The sequence below is a fragment of the Ovis canadensis genome, chromosome 5 (genome assembly GCF_042477335.2).
Source record: "Ovis canadensis isolate MfBH-ARS-UI-01 breed Bighorn chromosome 5, ARS-UI_OviCan_v2, whole genome shotgun sequence".
Taxonomy (NCBI): Eukaryota; Metazoa; Chordata; class Mammalia; order Artiodactyla; family Bovidae; genus Ovis; species Ovis canadensis.
In genome coordinates, this window is record NC_091249.1 from 24,367,049 (window position 1) to 24,385,613 (window position 18,565).

At 51.7% G+C, this 18,565-nt stretch overlaps 2 protein-coding genes and 1 non-coding gene across 6 annotated transcripts in view; 1 reads left to right on the forward strand and 2 right to left on the reverse strand.

Annotated features, from left to right (window-relative positions):
• TECR (trans-2,3-enoyl-CoA reductase) overlaps positions 1-16,345 on the reverse strand; it is a 28,615-nt gene extending 12,270 nt beyond the window's left edge. Inside the window, exon 1 of the mRNA XM_069590803.1 lies at positions 15,970-16,345. Coding sequence (XP_069446904.1) covers positions 15,970-15,984 — 15 coding nt within the window. The 5' untranslated portion in view covers positions 15,985-16,345. The remainder of the gene's footprint in view (positions 1-15,969) is intronic.
• The window catches only part of DNAJB1 (DnaJ heat shock protein family (Hsp40) member B1), a 36,184-nt gene that overhangs the window by 7,228 nt on the left and 10,391 nt on the right, over positions 1-18,565 (forward strand). For 3 of the 4 annotated variants that reach the window (XM_069590786.1, XM_069590790.1, XM_069590788.1), the window contains exons 2-3: positions 186-332; positions 17,265-17,387. Coding sequence is in view for 1 of the 4 variants with exons in the window: in XM_069590784.1 (XP_069446885.1) it covers positions 17,033-17,387 (355 nt within the window). In the remaining 3 variants the exon portion in view is untranslated. Of the gene's footprint in view, positions 1-185; positions 333-15,976; positions 17,388-18,565 lie in introns of all 4 variants that reach the window. The other variant, XM_069590784.1, reaches the window with a different exon arrangement.
• On the reverse strand, positions 15,172-15,243 carry TRNAC-GCA (transfer RNA cysteine (anticodon GCA)). The gene has a single exon. It is a non-coding gene; the product is annotated as a tRNA-Cys (tRNA).

The window sequence follows — 18,565 nt, forward strand, 5'->3', positions numbered from 1 at the left end:
AGAGGCTCAGGAGTCACAGGCTCCAGGGGCAGGGCCCCACATGTTTTTGCTCCTTAGAACTGAATGCTCATCCTCCAGAATTGTCCCTGGCCCCAAACCCTGAGAGGACGGCCCAGATCTGCAACCCTGCACACCCTGGCCATGTCGAGGTTGGTGACCACATCTGGTCTCTGCATCTCTGGCAGGAAGGCGCGGTCGGGCCGGGGAGCTGGAAGAGGAGACGCTGGAGCCCTGCGGACGCAGGCTAACAACACGCTGACCAGCAGGGGGCGCTCGTCCAGGCTGACTCCCGACCTGCACCCAACACGCCCAGCCCCAGGTGCAGCAGGCAGGTCAGTTTTGCGCGACAGCCCAGTCTGAGACCCACGTGGCCGGCCTTAATGCCCACAGCAGCAGCAACAGCTAACACCTCCTATATACTCACAACGTGCAGGCGGGGAGGCAGGTCCTGACACAAATTATCTCCTTTACTATGACTCCCCTCTTCCAGGTGAGGACACTGAGACTCACTCACTGTAAAAGCAGTGGCTGAATAGTGACTAAATACCTACTATATGCCAGGCACTGTCAGGGGCTCTGGGGCTTCAGCCCTGGAAGGAGAGCCAGGAATCCCTGCCCATGTGGAACTGACATTTTAGCAGGGAACACAGACCATAAAATAGTTAAAGGGACTTCCTTGGCCTCCAGAGGTTTAGACTCCATGCATACACTGTAGGAGACATGGGTTTGATCCCTGGTAAGGGAACTAGGATCCTACATGCTACATAGCACGTCAATAAATAAATACAACGGGACAGGGAGCGGCAGGTGAAGGGAGCCAGCAGTTTCACATAAAGTGGTCATGAAAGATCTCCCCGAAAAGATGTTGAGCCAAGCCCTGAAGGTGGTAAAGGAAAGGGCAGTTTAGAGATCGGAGGAGAGCCTCCATGCAGAGGAATGCCCTGTGCAAAGGTCCTGAGGTGCCGCCTGCTCAGTGTGCTTACGCAACAGAGCCAACGCTCCTGTGGTTGGGGATCGGGGTAGTGGGGGGAGGAGAGGAAGTGAGGACAGGGAGCTGATGGCTCATGCAGGGTCTCCCAGGCCCAGTGAGGATTGTGGCTTCTACTCTGACTGAAGTGGAAGCCATGGGGGTTCTGGGCAGTGGAGGGATGTGACCTGATGAGTTCTTAAAGGACCCCTCTGGACTATATATGCGGGAATAAGGATGGAACCCGGAAGACCAATAAGAAAGAAGTTACCAAGATAAAGGATGGCTTAAACCAAGGGGCCAGCAAACTATGGCCCACAGATTAATTCTGGCCCACCACCTGTTTTTGTACAAGCTAAGATGATTTCTACACTTTTAAGTGGTTAAGAAAAAACTCAGAAGCCTATTTCATGGCACATGGGAATTATATGAAATTCAAATTTCAGTATCCACAAAGTTCACTGGAACGCAGCCATGCTCGCTGGTTGACGGATCATCCAGGGCTGCTTCTGTGACAGCCGCAGGGTTGAGAAGCCGTCAAGAGGCGGTATGGCTGGAAAAGCCTAGGGCATTTACCATCTGGCCCTTCCCAGGTAGAGTCTGCCAATCCCTGGCCTGGGCCTCATGATGGCAGCAGAGCTGATGAGAAGCAGTTATATTCCACAGGTATTCCCAAGGCAGAGAGACATGATTTGCCGACTCCTGGACATGAGGCATGAGGGAAAGAGCTGAGTCAAACAGCCTGGGGCCTGATGATGAGAAGCCTGGAACTGCCATTAACTGGCAGGGGTGGGTGTGGGGAAGTGGGAGGCACGCAGAATATGCAGGCTGAGGTTGGGCTGAGGGGTGGGGAGAATCCAGGCTCAGTTTTGGACATGTTAAGTCTGAAATGCTGACTGAACACCCCAAAGAGATCCGGCTCACTGAGAAACCCCACTCCTCCTTCCTGTAATCACATGGAAGCATCTGTGAGCAAACTGGGCGCTCTATGAACTCTTTGGTCATGTATGGGGCTTCCCAGGTGGCTCAGCAGTAAAGAACCCGCCTGCCAATGCAGGAGTCCCAGAAGACGTGGGTTCAACCGCTGGGTTGGGAAGATCCCCTGGAAGAGGAAATGGCAACCCATTCCAGTATTCTTGCCTGGGAAAATTCCATGGACAGAGGAGCCTGGCAGGCTACAGTTCATGGGGTCGAAAAAGAGTCAGACTATGACTGAGTACATGAGCACGCACACATATCCCTAATTTTGCTAACTGAATGCATCCCCCAACACATTTTTAAGTTGACAATACTTTTTCACCTGAGCTTGAACAGCTGCAAAAGATGTCATTTCCAGCCTACTGCAGATATTGCATATTCTATATGAAATTTATGGGGCTCTGTTAAATCTCACCAGGGTCTAAATACCTAAGTAACTTCCTACCTACCATCATTCCACTTTAAAAAAAAAAAAGGCTATAAACAAGCTCCTTAATATTTGCTCCTTTTTTGCCTTGAAGTTGAATTCTATTCGCTACCCTCCTGCACTGAATTTTATTCAAATACAGGATCACGATTGCAGGTTTGTGGGGTGTTTTCTTCTTGGCTATGCTGGGTCTTCGTTGTGACTCACCAGTTATCTCCAGTTGCAGAGCACAGCGGCTGTGCTTTGTGGTGGTGCTCAGGCTTCTCATTGCAGCGGCTCCTCGTGTTGCGGAGCACGGGCTCTAGAGCGCGTGGGCTTCAGTAGCTGCGGCACATGCGCGTCCTTGCCCCCAAGGCATGTGGGATATTCCCGGACCAGCGATCGAATCTGGCAGGCTGATTCTTAACCACTGGATCACCAGGGAAGTCCCCGATTGAAGGTTATTACTGAACATCATATCTACTGCTCAAATCAAAATTAAATTTCTTAAAAACATTTTTATGACCTAAGGCTAGACGGTAAATTGTCTGTCTACAATGCGAGAGACCTGGGTTCGAACCCTGGGTTGGGAAGATTCCCTGGAGAAGGAAATGGCAACCCACTCCAGTACTCTAGCTTTGAAAATCCCAAGGATGGAGGAGCTTGGTGCAGGCTACTGTCCATGGGGTAGCCAAGAGTCGGGCACGACTGAGCGACTTCACTTTCTTTCACTTTCACTTTAAGGCTCTAAGTGTAAAGAGAAAATCCTTCAGGATGAGTTATCATTACATTATCAGCTAAACATAAACTATGAACCATCAACAACCATCATTAAACATTAACCATAAACAGTAGGTTATCAGCACTGTGTCTCTAAATGGCATGGATATACCACTTTCCCAATCAGTTCATATAGCCAAGGTGACTATTTCTTATTGCTAGAATGAGACAGAGCTTTTATTCTGACAACTCTTTATTCAAGTAAACACTAAGAAGCCATATTCACATAAATAAGCAGATGAGTAAAGGCAGGGTCTTGTTAAAGCAAAAAGTCCCCAATTCTGTGAACTCCTTCTGAGTTACTGGCCCAAAGTCTCATGGGGACCTAGTCTCAGAAATATCTGTAAGGTCTTCCAGCTACCGTTAGGCACCATTCCACTGTTTTTCTGAAAGCAGTGACTCGTGACCTGGCCCCAGGGCCTGGCATTGCTCACTTTCTCAGCCCTGCACAGGTCCCCAAGAACGCGCAGTACAGCAGACACTGCCCAGTCAGGGTGTGAGAGAAAGTCTGTATCCCAGTCCAGTCTCAGCGCCAGGGGCTGCCAGGCTCCCAGGCAATACGTGGCCCAGAGGAGCTCCGAGCAAGCCCATCAAACCTTCCAGTACATAAGCCAGAGGGCTCTGCCCCACAGCGATCCCGCTCCCTGTGCTCCTTGCAGACGCCTGGCCCGCACCAGGGAGCCCACAGAGCCCTGGGCGCTATGTCCAGTGCCCAAGCAGAGCCAGGAAGGGGTTCCTACACAGAGACCTGCGAAGGGCTCAGCCACACATGGAGGGCATCTCAAACCCCCAAGAACCCCTTCTGCTGGCTGAGAAGTTCCCGTTCTTCATCTGCTCAGGCAACACTGACTGAGCCCCTCGCTGTGCCAGGCCTGTGCAGGGTGCTGAGCTCGATGATGAACAGAAAGACCTGTGTGCAGCATGCCGGCCACTGGCCCAGATGCTGGGATACCATGACCAACTGACCACCCACCCCCGCCCCAGCCCACTGGGTCTGCTCAGGCTCAAGGGGAACACGGGCAAAGAATCTATTACGTAACACGAGGTCAGGATGAACCAGCTGTTGGGAAGAGAAGAGCTGGGCAGGGAGCCCAGAGGACTACAGGAGGCGGTCAGGAAAGGCTTCTCTAAGGATATGCGACTTAAGCCAAAGTGATGGCCAGCATGAGGCTCCCGGAAGAAACTGCAAAGGCGCCAGGGCAGCACACAGGTTGGCAGGGCTCAGGAACACCCGAAGACTGGCCGCAGCACCATGTGCTCAAAGGCGCGCAGCTGTGGAGCAGGCTCGGAACGGAGGCCGAGACGAGCCCCAGGTGTGAGCCCAGGGATGGGCGGCTGCAGAGCGCCGCAACCCGGTCTGGTCTGAGAAGGAGCCCTCTCGCTGCTCGGGACAAGCGTGGAAGCAGTGTCAGTCTTGCAGACAACCCAGGCCAGAGACCCTGGGGCTTTGATGAGAGCACGAAGGCGGCACGCGCTGAGAAAGACCCACTAATTCCTGGATCCTGAAGGGTCACTGACGCAAAACAAGCTGCCAAGTCTTTTTTTTTTTTGAGGGGGGACACATATGCCAACATTAGATAAATGGGTGGACAGATACCAATTGTGAGATGCATCCCAACTTCAGGAACATGAAAATGCTGAGGGGGAGAGATGTACAGCGTGGGACAAAGAGAGGAGAGTAATTAACAAGTGAAAGACGACTCTGATGGAGGAGGGCAGGGTTTCTGGAATACTGAACAGGCTTAGCCATGTCCACAAAGGGGAAGGTAGTTTAAGAGAAAATGCTCAGCTACAGCTATTGCAGGAGGGGCGCTGGGAGCTGCCTTTGGCTGCCTGCCCCCTATCCAGTGCCACCTGTGAGCAGCTTCACAGGTCAAGACCCTCAGAGCCTCCCCCAACCTCACAGGGCTCAGACAGCTTGGCTCCAGCAGAGAGAGTGAAATGAAGCAAGAGGAAATGAGCCCTGGAGTCTTCACACAGACACCCCTCCCCACGCTTTCTCCCGGGATGGTGCAGGTTCCCAGGCCCAGCTGGAGACAGGAAATGCTGCCATCCACCGAGGCCCCAGGGAGCCAGGATGCGGTGCTCAGAATGCATCCAGTCGCGGGGCCCACTTCTCAGATGGCGCCTGGAGCCTGGCAGGAAACATTACTGGGGCCTTCCCGCCAAGGTCAGTGCTTCCTGTAGAATTTCCATGTCATCCTTACATGAACACTCAGGGTTCAAGCAACTTGGAGTCAAAAACAGGGGGGCGGAAATGGCCAAGCTCCAAAGTACCAAAAGGTAAGCAGGCGCCCATGCTAACGCACCGGAGCTACAAGTGCTCTCAGTTAAATCCACCAGTTCCAGGGAACCGCCAGGCACCCCGCAAGCTGGAGGGTCCTCCTGATCGCTGGGTGTGGGACAGTTTGGGGGGAGACATGGACGATGCAGCTAACTGCCTGAGCCCGCCCAGCCTGTTCTCGTGGGTCTCCAACAGGCAGGGACACAATCACTTGATCCACAGCGGGGGTGACAGAGGACAGCCTCACAGTAACAGCTCTCTGAAGGTGCTAAGTGCCACTCGGAGAACCAAAACAGGAGCACTGAGAAGGTGACAAGTGTGGCCTGGGTGGCCCAGAGGGAGCCTTTCGGAGGAAGTGACATTCAAGCTGAGACCTGAATGGCTGGATCTGAGGATGGCGCGAGCAGAGCTGCCTCTCCGGAATCTGGCCAGCACTGGGATTTCCCGGCTCAACCCCAGCCTGTCCCTCTCTGGATACCACCTCCAGCCAGGAGACTGCAGGAGATCTGATCCTCCGGAGTGGACTCAACAACACACTGTTTCAGGCTATACGTATATTCCCAAGAATTCTGCCGTTACCCTCACACCACCCCACCGGACAGGCTCTGCAAACCGCAGGGATATTACTGGGGCCTGCCCGTCAAATTTAGTGCTTTCTGTAGAATTTCCATGTCATCCTTACATGAACACTAAGGGTTCAAGCAACTTGTAGTTGAAAAGCATCAATTCGGCAACTCCTCCAACCCACCCCTCTTCTTCTAGATTAGCTGCTTGAGGTGTCCTGGGAGACCGCTTCTCCTAACAAGACCAGAAGCTACAGCTCTTGGACCCCCTCAAGTTCAACCTGCTTCCGGTTGCTCTATGAGGCCCCAGATGCTAGGCTTAAACTGTGTGTGTGTCCTCAGTCTAACTCTTTTCAACCCCATGGACTGCAGCCCACCAGGTTCCTCAGTCCATGAGATTCTCCAGGCAAGAACACCAGAGGGGCTTGCCATTTCCTCCTCCAGATCTTCCCAATCCAGTGATCGAATCTACGTCTCCCGTGTGATTGGCGAGCAGACTGTTTACCACTGCTCTCCCCACCAGCTTGAAAGACCCACTCCCACCCGAAGGACAGGCACCGTTCCCTCAGGCCCCTCACACAATGGGCATGATCCCCAGCCATTGCTCCCTGGTCCTTTTAAAGAGCAAAACGAGAATTCAGAAGGCCCCGAGACTGCAAGAACTCTGCAGTCTCCCGGGCTACCTGAATGGCCCATGAGCTCTGCTTACATAAGAGACTGGTTCAAGCAGGGACAGGGGCAGAGCTGTGCCGGCCTGCCAGTCACCGCAAGCTACTGTGAGGCCCTTTGTCCCCCAGAGATCTGAGAGGCTCGTGGCCCATCTCTAACCACTGGACTGGGGGCGGGCGCGGGGAGTGCCGAATACCACCCACAACACGGTTGTCAGTACTAAGGAGCAACCACTCTCACACGTTTGTCACACACGCCACAGTGCGAGCACTCGCCAAGGACTCAATAAACTGCTCTCTCAAAGTTGAGCTTCTGGGCAACATCCACAGGAAGAAGGACCTCCATCGCCAGTGAGTCCACACACGTCGCTGCAAAGCCGGGCCTGATCAGCCCCGTCACTCATCACACAACCACTCAGCCTGGCCTCCAGACCTCTGCCCAAGCTGAGCTCCTCCCTTCCCCGAAGACTTCGTTCAGGCTTCCGCTCAGACGAAGAGACCCTGAAGGTAGAGGCTGAAGGTTCTTTCAGTCCACTTTCCTGGCATACAATAGATACCGAGATGAAGAAAAAAAGAAGTCAGAAGGAATGAACTAGTAAATGGACAATGGAGGACTTCTCTGCTGGTCCACTGGTTAAGTATCCACTTTCCAATGCCGGGGACCCGGGTTCAGAAAGTAAGATCCCACATGGCTCGGAGCAACCAAGCCCACTCACTGCATCTAGACAGCCCAGGTGCCACAACAAAGACCCAGGACAGCCAAGGGGACAAAAAATGGGAGATGGGCTGGAGAACAGGTAACTGGAGCCTGCCACGGAAAAGTGTCCAGACCAGCAGGAGCTGCTAGCAACCTGCCAAGACGAGGAGCAGGCCCACAGGTGGGCTTGACGGCTCCTGGGCTCATCGTGCCCAGGTTCCAGGAGGAGGGGGACAACAGGGAATGGTGGCCAGGGTGGACCCAGGGCTTAAAACCACCTGTAAAGCGGACTTCCCTAGGTCAGGACCATTAAGGATGGGTCACATGGGGCCACCTCAGCCCAACACATGCAACACTGGACTCATCCAGTGCAGCAAGACCCCGCTCACCCTTCTACACCCGGGGGGCCTGACCCCAGGCAGAAGGTCACCGCAGCAGGACGGCACTCCCCCTTCTACATCCCGTAGGCCTGACCCCAGGCAGAAGATACATTCACCCACCCATTCACAAACCTCCCTCAACCGTCCAGGTGCCAGGGAAGCTGCAGAAACAAGACACCAAGAGCCCCTCCCCTCACGGAGCTCACTCTGTCCAGGCAGGAAGACCATCAGGTTCCCAAAGGAAAACACAGCCACAGCCCAGGGAGGGCCAGAGGAGAGGAACAGGCTGCAGCGGTCCCTTCCCAGCAGGACAGTCAAGGAAGGCCTCTAAGATGAAATGAAGCTAAGCTCTCAATGAGAAGCAAGCAGGCACAGGAACAATAGAGGGAAGAGCATTTCTGGCTGGGGGAAAGGCTTATGTGCAAGGCAGGAATGTGGCGGTGGATGTTCGAGATGAAACCAGCCCAGCAATGAGTGAGGTCAGCAGGGGGCAGAGGGGGACAAGAAGCTCTGAGGGGGGTGTTCTGAGGTGCGGAGTGCTACGATCCTCCCTCCCCAGAGACCTTCTGGCTGCAGCTGGGTGAGGGCCAAGAACAGACACAGTGGTGCGCCTGTAAGGAAGGAGGTGACAGGCATCAGAGGACCAGGCCCACTCTGGGCACCTGTTTCCAGGAATGGTTCTTTCTCACGATGTTAGAAAGTGGGTTCTGACTGCGCTGTGACTTCGCTGACAGTCCCACAGGGAAGGATAGAACAGATCATTCCAAAATGTGGCTTCAGGGTGTGTGACATCAGAACCATCATGGGCTTCTGGGCTTCTTCCTCCATCTCTGGGCATACTGTTTGGCACAACTCCATCTCCAGGAGCCCGCCGGGTCTTGTTCATTAACACATCTGGAGATGTTCTAGAGAGAACACATGCAGAAAGTATTCCAGGTGGCCTCACTGATACAGCTCTGTCCTTGACCACCTAATGATCTGGACCTTGACCCCGGACCAAACAGTGTGCTGGCACTTCAGATGGCCCAGGGGCTCCATGAGACAGGTGTCTTTTTAGGGAAAAAAAAATTTATTTATTTATTTAGCCATTCTGGGTCTTAGTTGCAGTACACAGGATTGATGATCTTTGTTGCGGCACGCGCGGGATCTTTGGTTACAGCAGGTAGGATCTAGTTCCGGACCAGGGATGGAACCCGGGCCCCCTGCATTGGAAGCATGGAGTCTTACCCACTGGACCACCAGGGAAGTCCCAAGACAGATGTCTTTATCCTGGCTTCACGGATGAGACAACTGAAATGTCCCAAGACAGTCAAGTAACTGTCCTGAGGGTAGAGCTGGTGGCCTGCCTTTAAGGGACACGGCCACTGAGCCACACTTCAGTCCTTCCGCAGCACGTGGTCACTTGGGCCCACCCACAGCAAAGCCCACTTTGGGTCTAGTAGAATCCAGGCCCTGCCATTCACCAGCTGTGAATTCACGCTGCTTCCCTACTCTGGGTCCCAGTTTCCCCATCTCTCAAGTAAGGATAAGAGTACCAGCTTCACAGGTTCATTCTGAGGAGTTGGTAGATAAAAAGCACTTAGAGTGAGCACTGTATCAGTAGTGACTCTCGTCACAATGCTCTGGCTGTGGCCAGGTATTAAAACACTCTCAGCTGCCACTGCCAATATCAGCAGGAGGGTGTTAAGACCTAGCTCGAACTTGACCAACCAGCCCAAGGTCCCCGGGCCTTTCTCATCCAGCCAAGCCTGTCAGTGAAAGTACAGGGTTTCCCAACCAAACTCAATTGCGTTAACAACATTACCACACTCAGCGCTGTCAACTCTCCACCTTTCTCATGGCTCAGGAACCAGTTACTCAAGAGGCTCTGCCAGGCTCAGGGTTCCCCACCCCCACTCGAGCCCCTCACCAGTCTCTCCAACAGCTGTCCCACCCTGCGCCCAGCCGCCCACCCACCACCACCCGTACTGCCAACCTTACCACTTTGGTTCTTCCCACCCACCTCCTCACCTCAGCCCCGCCTCCTCCACCCAGGCCCCGCCTCCACTCCCTCTCTCAGGCCTCAGGATCACCGTGTAGTTCAGCTGCTGCTGCTGCTGCTGCTAAGTTGCTTCAGTCGTGTCCAACTCTGTGCAACCCCATGGATGGCAGCCCACTAGGCTCCCCCGTCCCTGGGATTCTCCAGGCAAGAACACTGGAGCGGGTTGCCATTTCCTTTTCCAATGCATGAAAGTGAAAAGTGAAAGTGAAGTCGCTCAGTCGTGTCCGACTCTTAGCGACCCCATGGACTGCACCCTACCAGGCTCCTCCATCCATGGGATTTTCCAGGCAAGAGTACTGGAGTGGGATGCCATTGCCTTCTCCGGTGTAGTTCAGCAGAACTAGTCAAATGTTAGCTGCTGTGCTGCACCCATCTAATGCTTACCAGAGCAGTAATTCCTTGAGGGGATAACCTGTGAGGTAGGGCCCACTGTTCCCGGCGGTGTGCACGTCATGAGTAACTTGGGATTGGGGAAGAGGGAGGGCCTGCCTGAAGCATCTGCCTCAGTTCATGGTGTAAATACAACCCCTGCCCACGCCCTCTGCTGATTTCAGGCTTATCAACCTGATGTCCCTGAAGGCAAGGTTGGGAAGACGAGCCAAAGTCAGCCACTGAGGGCACACCCCCACCAGGATCCCCACTTTATAGATGAGAAAATTGGCTCGAAAGGTTACAGAACCTATGGGCTCCATACTTTGTGCTGGGCAGTTATGGATCTGAACCTAGCTCTGACCCAAAGCTTGGTAAGCTTTTCTGTCTTCCAGGGAGGATACCACCCCACCCAAAGGGGCCCTGACTGTGTGGCTCTGGGGAAGCACCTCTTATCTGACAGTTCTAGAACTCACTGAGGCCTGGGGGCAATGAGATTCCAAGAAGCAAGGGGGTGACTGGCTGAAGTGTAGAGCTGCAATTCTAAGGGTCAGAGAAAGGGGCTCGCCAGGAGAATCGCCAATGTGAGCCGCCACCTGCTCAGAGCCTGCAGGGCACAGAAAAGCCTAAAATCCACCCCAACCCCACAGGCTCCTGGTCTGACACACGCCAACACAAGAAAGGTCCCGAAAGCGCACCACGCTTTGAGGCTGCTGCATCCCAATCTAGTTCACCTCCGGAACCCCAAGGGGCAGCCCATCCCACGTGAGGGCAGAGGGGCTCGGTCTGTCGGAGGCCACACAGGCCCACAGGGCCCCTCCCATCCTCCCTCCAGGGATGCTGGGTGCTCAGAGCAGCGCAGCACAGCCACCAACCCAACTAGCGTCAGCAGGGAGTCGTTACAGGGACAGAAACTGGAGTCAGGCCAACGAGAGACCAAGGCCCAGCACCACTGCTTGCTGGTTCCGTGACCCTGAGCAACTTAACTGACTTCTCTGGGCCTCAGGTTCCTTCCCTGTTAAGTAGAAGTAACCCTGATGCCCACCTGATCAGGTGCTCACAGGCCTCAGTAACCACCGGTGGCTGTTACTACCAGCACTGCCAGCATCCCCAACATTACCGTGGCTCTGGCTCTTCTACAGACAGGCCTAGGTCTGGATCCTGTCTCCACCACGATGTGACCTTGGACAAGCTCCTTCACCTTTCCGAGCCTCAGGTTCTTTATCCACAAAACGGAGGAAGGAGGAATATCCAACTCTCAGCGTTTTTGCAAGGACACAAGAAATGTGACCTGCCCCTGGTATCCAGCAACAAAAAGCCCAGGGGTTTCCCTGGTGGCTCCGTGGTAAAGAATCCACCTGCCAACACAGGGGACACAAGTTTGATCCCTGGTCTGGGAGGATTTCACATGCACTGGAACACCTGTTGCGCCTGTATGCTGCAACTACTGAAGCCAGGCAGAGCCTCTGGTCTGCCACAAGAGAAGCCACTGCAATGAGAAGCCTGTGGGCCGCAACTAGAGAAAGTCTGTGAGCAGCAATGAAGACCCAGCACAGCCAAATAAAAAGGAAAAAAAAAGTGACCCAGAAGGAGGGGGATCATAACCAGGCTCGCACCCTGTCTGTAAATAAACAATCAATCCCAAAAGCGTTTTCAGAAGGCCTGCTGGATGCAGCACACAGCAGGGTGTGAGTGAAGAGATCAAGCAGGCCCCGTCTCAGAACACAACGCTGCTGCTGCTGCTGCTGCTGCTGCTAAGTCGCTTCAGTCACGTCCCATAGACGGCAGCCCACCAGGCTCCTCTGTCCTTGGGATTCTCCAGGCAAGAGTACTGGAGTGGGTTGCCATTGCCTTCTCCGTCAAAACACAATACCTTCCCGCAAACAGGAACCAAATTTAATGTGCAGAAGTCAGAAACCCGCATGTTAACACAGTGCTTGATGGCTACAAAAACCCAAATTATCCCTCACCTTCTACTTCAAAGGGACCCAAGGATTCAGAAGGAAAAAAGTACATGAGACAGCAGACACTTAAGATCCCACCTCCCAGGTTAAACAGATTTATATTTTACTCTATTTATTACAACAGATTCCTTAAAAAAAAAAAAAAAAGACATAGCTAAAGCCCTCACTAGGCCTTTTCCTCCCGTTCCATCCCTCCCCAAGCAATGGTTCCTCTTACTGTGTAATTCCCATACATTTCTAACCTCATATTACAATTTATCCTTTAATTAGGTGTCTAGCCACAAAAAAACACATATAAATCTCATTTGGTATTTTGTTTTAATTTAAAAAACCTTTTGCTATTTGCTTTTTTCTACTCAACATGATGTCTGGAGATTTATTAAAGGACCAAGTAAATCAAACTAAACTGCTTTTCATATGAAGAAATCACGCACAACAGTTAAAATAAACGAACCAGTGCTGCGTGCAGCACCTCCTCTTTCATAAATACCCCTTATGATGTAGTTCCAGCAATTTCATAATGTTATTACTGGCCTTTGCTGTCACAATTATTTTGCTCCAAGGAGCTCAGAGAGATTAAGTAATCTGCCCCAGGCTAGTTATTCAGTAAGTGGCAGAGCCAGGCCCATGTAAGGCCCAAGCACCTCTGACACCATTAGACACGGGCCCACATTCTCCTCTACTTCCCCCTTCCTACCCAGTTCTCTGGCTCAAACAACTGCCTCTTGAGCAGAACTCTACTTCCGGAACTTTCACACACTTACTCCTGTGGAGGAAGCTGAAGCAAGAATTATATTAACAAGATGAGCACCAACAAAGCTACCCTTTTGAGGGGAGGCGTGGAAGAGCAGAAGATTCTAAATGGGGACCTAAATGGGACCCTAAATGGAAGATCCTATTGCAGACCCCAGGAGGAAGAGGCTGCCTTGCCTCTGGGGCTCCAGCTATGGGAAATGGGCAGTGACTCAGGCTCAAGGAAGCTGAGATGGACTCATCTTCCCAGGAATCAGCAGATTCCTCTACAAGATAAGAGCTGAGCTGCTACTGGGATCATTACCTGGACCTCTCATCTGCAATGGCAAAACAAAATTTAAAAAAAAAAAAGAAAAAATTTCATATAGCTTTGGATAAGCAGTTCTCTTGATGACCTTGCTCTGACCCCAAGACAATCCCAAGGCCTGCTCTGCCTTCCGAAGACCTCCTTGGGAGAAGGCCCAAGAGTAACCTGTTCTACCTGCCTCATCTCAGTGAGCCCGCTGAAGAGTCACATTTTCCTCTGAGACCACAGAACGGAGAATGGCAGTGTCAGCAAACTGTTACCAAAACAGCAGCAAAAATCGCCCCTCCAGCCAGAATCCTACCTGCCTCAAATATCAGATATCAACCCTCATTCACTTCACTGAGTCACTGAGCGAGCCCCACACCTTTCTGAGCATCATCTCTCTCTCGTAAACTACACTCCATAATCTCCAAGGTCTCTCTCCCAGTTAAGAAGGTCTTTCTGGGGGGTGTTAATCACCCAGTGGTTTAGGGGTTGCTTTGGGGGCAGGGGAGGGCAGGTGGAGGGATGTGGAAGAACAGACTTAGTCCCAAATAGAAATACAGTCTTTCTCAAGGTGTTAAGTGTGAAGGAAAGAATCTCTGCTATTTTTACTGATCTGCAACAAACACCTGTAATAGAGTTGATCAGCCTGCTGTGCAAACTGGGCTGAGAGATATTTTACTCCTGTACAGAAAGCCTGGAGCTACCACCTCAGTGCTTATGTGGCAAATGTCAGCAGAGAATGATAACACAGAACATGGAAATATAACAACTTTATTTTTTTCCTCCAAGGTCACTTTGAACAGTGGGTTTGAAGCTTCTACTTCCAGGAGGGACAGGGTTTGAGTGTCCTCTCGATCAAGCCATTACCCTAAGGCTGTGACAAGCTTGCAGAACAAAAGTGTCCACCCCAAGGATCCTCAGGGGCCTACCTTATCTGCCTGCCAACTACCAAAACTCACTCCGTTTTGTCAAAGGCCACATGTATCTCCCATCCTCCATCTTTCATACTGAATGTGGTTTTTTTCTCTAGGGTTACAGAGAGGCTTCGAAAGGTAAAACTGTATTAGAAGAACTGTATTAGAAGAAATTCACTCTACAGTCATAAAGTTGAAAGAGGCATAAGAGATTACTAAATTCTACCTCCTCATTTTTGTGCCACGTCAAAAATCATTAACGACTTCTAGGTTAAAGGTTTCAAAAGATTCTGGGTAGATTACCACAGAAAGTAATAATAGTAATAGCAGCAGCAGTGAAGGGACTGGGCAGAAGCACTGGTATTTCACTAGCAAACAAAAATCAGACTGTCTCCTTACACTTATATGAACCACCTAACATGATCAAATTCAAAGAGACAGAAAGTAGAATGACAGTTGCCAGGGGCTGGGCAAAGGAGAGAAGGGGGTTAGTGTTTAATGGGTGCAGCGTTTCTGTTAAAAAGAACAGAGCTCTGGAGGTGGATGTGGATGGTGGTCATGGTGGCACAACAGTGTGAATGCACTTAATGCCACGGAACTGCACCCTTAAAAATGATTAAGACGGTAAATTTTATCCGTATTTTAACACACTTTTTTAAACCCGGGAAGGGGAAAAAAAAGTCTCTCAACTGGCTAATTTTCGTTTGGGTACCAGTATGGCAAAGTGGTTAGCAACTGACACTCTGGAGTCCTGAGTTTCTCTCTGTCCTGAATTTACTAACTAGCTGGGGACCTTTGGGCAAGTCATTTGACATCTCTGAGACTGTTTCTTCATATACAGAAACAACAATAATAGTCTCCTATCTCACAAGGCTGTGAGGCTAAGAAAACAAGGTAACAGACTCTCACTGGCAGAAACGTAACACTCTCTAAATTATTATTATGCACTTTAATAATAAATTAATCATTTAATGCTACTTATAGTGAAGTTAAGTAGCTCAGTCGTGTCCGACTCTTTGCGACCCCGTGGACTGTAGCCCACCAGGCTCCTCCCTCCATGGGATTCTCCTGGCAAGAATACTGGAGTGGGTTGCCATTTCCTTCTCCAGGGGATCTTCCCAAGCCAGGGATCGAACCCGGGTCTCCTGCATTGCAGGCAGATGCTTTAACCTCTGAGCCACCAGGGAAGCCCAATGCTACTTATAAGCCAGCAATAATTAAGTTATTAATATTATATTATCAGCTAGGTTGATAAGTTCATCAGAACACTTCGTTTTAAGTGTAAAAGAGGCCCCAGTTAGGAGTCAGAAGCCCTGAACTTCTAAAGTGACTGTGGGTGTGAGATTTCTCCTCGGTGACACGCAGGGCTTGACGGAGATGATCTCTTAGATTAACAGAAAGCAAAGATCGGCTTTGCTGTTCAGCAGAAGCCAGCACAGCAGCTACACCTTCTTCACCGCCTAAGCCGCTCAGGGAGCCGTCCAGGGCTAGGGAAGGGGTCCAAAGGTCATGCCAGAGAGGGCTGACTGCAAACCCCTTTCTAAGCCCGAGGCGGAGGCCTGGTGCAAGGTTTGTGCAAGATACCCTCAAGAGTGAGAACAAGGGTTCCACACCCTCGTTCCTCCCCTACCGAAATCTACAATTCATCCCGCAGGGGGAGCGGCGAGGAACCTGCAAGCTTCCCAGGTCCTGCAGAGACCCCAAGAAAAGGCACCCCAAAAACAGCCAGGGTTGCAGAATTATAAATACCTCCCCCGCACATGCGCACTGAGATTTACGAGTGGACCTGGGCACAACGCGCGCCTACTGCGCCTGCGCCGTCCGGCTCTCTTTTCTGGGCACAGGACGTAAAAGGGGGACCGACTGTCTCACGAAAAAGAAAGCCGCTCAATCCCCGTTTTCTCGTTTCTTACCTCATAGTGCTTCATGGCTCCCCCGCACGGCGGCTGCTACTCCTGCTACCTGCGCGCGATACACCACAGAGTATATCACGCGGTGACCACCGCCGCGCGAGACTAACCACGGACCCACATCTCCCCCGCCGCTCGCGCCCCTCCAGCCAATCAGTGCGCAAGGCGCCCACCTTCTTCCCCGCCCCGCGGAGCCGGTCTGCGCAGGAACTAGCCGCTCTCGCCACGGAGCTAGCCAATCAGATTCCGGGACCCATCGTGGGGGGCGGCGCACGGGCAAGAGGGAGGAGGATGGAGGAAAAAGAAGGGTCTCGGCTATCCACCAATCAAAGAGGGCCTCCGGTCGCGCGAGCCCGTTGCCGCGCCCCTTGGTGGCGTCTCTGTGGAAACCAAGAGAAGCGACGGTTATTGCAAGGCGGGGGGAGGGAGCTAGCAGTTGAGTGACAGGGAAGGCAACATCCACATGGCCGGCAGCTCGACTGGGTGAATTCGGAGATGGGCGGCCCCCGGGGAGTACCGAGGAGCGACGGAAGAGGGCAAGGGGTTGGGGGCATGGGCTGGGGCACCTGGATGGAGAGGCTGCTCCGGCGAGGGAACCCCTCTCAACGAATGGGAGGAAAGTAAAGGGGAAAGAGGTGGGGAAAAGCTCTCAGGCACACACCCCGCAACTTGTAACCTGAGCTCTCTCACTATTCTGGGGGTGTCTTCACTGCCCTTTGTAATGCACGTCCCCGCCCACTTTTGTCTCTACCTGTACTGCCCGGTATGGTCACCGCTGGCCACATGTGGCTACTTAGTCCTTGAAACGTGGCTGATCAAAATTGAGATGTGCAGTAAAAGTGAAACACACGGGGATTTCAGAGACTTAGTATGAAAAGGAAGATGTAAAAAAAAACACACCTCATTAATCAACTTGTATGTTGATTAGTGCTATTATTATTGATGATATTGTCAACAATAATATTATTAGTTATGTAATTAATGATACGCTGAAATATTATTTGGGATATATTGGGTACAAATATATTATTAAAATTAAATTCCTGTTTTTTTTTACTTCTTCGATATGCCTATTGGAACATTTAAAATCAGACACAGCTTGGATGTGGCTGGCCTGGCAGTTGTGTGTCTCACACTGGACAGTGCTGGTTTGGGGTCATGTCATGCTTTTGTTCCATTGATTGTTATGAGCAGGCTGGGGAGGTTGGTTGCCACTACACACACATACAGACTCAAGCAGACAGTTAAAACAGGACTTGGCACCCGCCCTTACCTTATCTCCTTTCTCCTGGTTCCAGACCCCACCCCTGAGCCTTCTTCAACTGTTGAGCACTCCAGAACTCAGAGGCCTGGCATCAGAGACGTGGTGAGAAGTCCTCAAGACAGATTGTTGGTTCACAGGAGAGCAGGGCGGGGGGAAGGTGAGTCAGTGCTCAGCACTTATTCATCCAGGTTAGGCTCTAGAAATTTCTGAAGCTACAACTTTTGGGGACCCCTGTCTCAGAATAAAGGAAGCTAAGTCATTACCTTTTTCAGGACCTCCCTGGTGGTCCAGTGGTTAAGATACTCTGCTTCCACTGCAGGGGGCCCAGGGTTCAATCCCTGGTTACTGAAATAAGACCCCAAAGAAATTAATTACCTTTTTCCTCAGGCCTATCTGGGCAAAACAGAGGATTTTTTTTGTCTTGGCTGCGTGGGTCTCCGTTGCTTTGTGCGGGCTCTCTCTAGTTGCCGTGAGTCGGGGCTGCTCTTTGTTGTGGTGCTCAGGCTTCTCACTGTGACAGCTTCTCTTGTTGTGGGGCATGGGCTCCAGGTGCATGGGCTTCAGTAGCTGTGGCACACAGGCTCTGTAGTTGTGGTGCTCAGACTTAGAGCCCTGAAGCATGTGGGATCTTCTCTGACCAGGGATCAAACCCCTGTCCCCTGCATTGGCTGGGGGATTCTTATCCACTGCGCAAAGTCCCATGAAGTGTTTTATACTTGTACTTTCCAAAGCACAGATCTTTTCCTGTTGGCAGTTGTGGAGCTCATAGTGCCTGTTGTGTACCTGAGAGCCTTTGTGTACCAACAGGGCTTGTTTCCTGGCTTCATGGAGAAGGGTAGGAGATTACTCACTCAGAAGCCACAAGTTTAGCGACTTCCCTGGTGGTCCAGTGGCTAAGACTCCATGCTTCCAATGCAGGGGACCTGGGTTCCATTCCAATCCCTGGTCAGGGAACTAGATCTTATATACTGCAACTAAGGCCCAGTGCAACCAAATAAATAAATATTTTTTAAAAAGGAACAAGCCACAAGTTAAAATCCTACCAGGTTGAGTTACCTGAAGCATCTACTTCTGAGATGCTAAGGGGGTAGGGTTGAACCTCTAAAATCTAGCCACGTTTTGCTAGCAATTTCCAGGTTCTCCAGTGTGGTCTAAGTAGGTGTGTCTTCCCTACTGCTGGGTTCCAGCTAGGTAAGGCATATGGTGTCCAAAGGGATGTCATTTTTGGAGATCCCACACACATTCCTACAGGCTTGGGACATTCTGGAATTTCCCTTTGGAGGCTGCTTTCGTGAGCTCTGAACTCACTCAACAGGCACCAAGTAATTTTGTGAA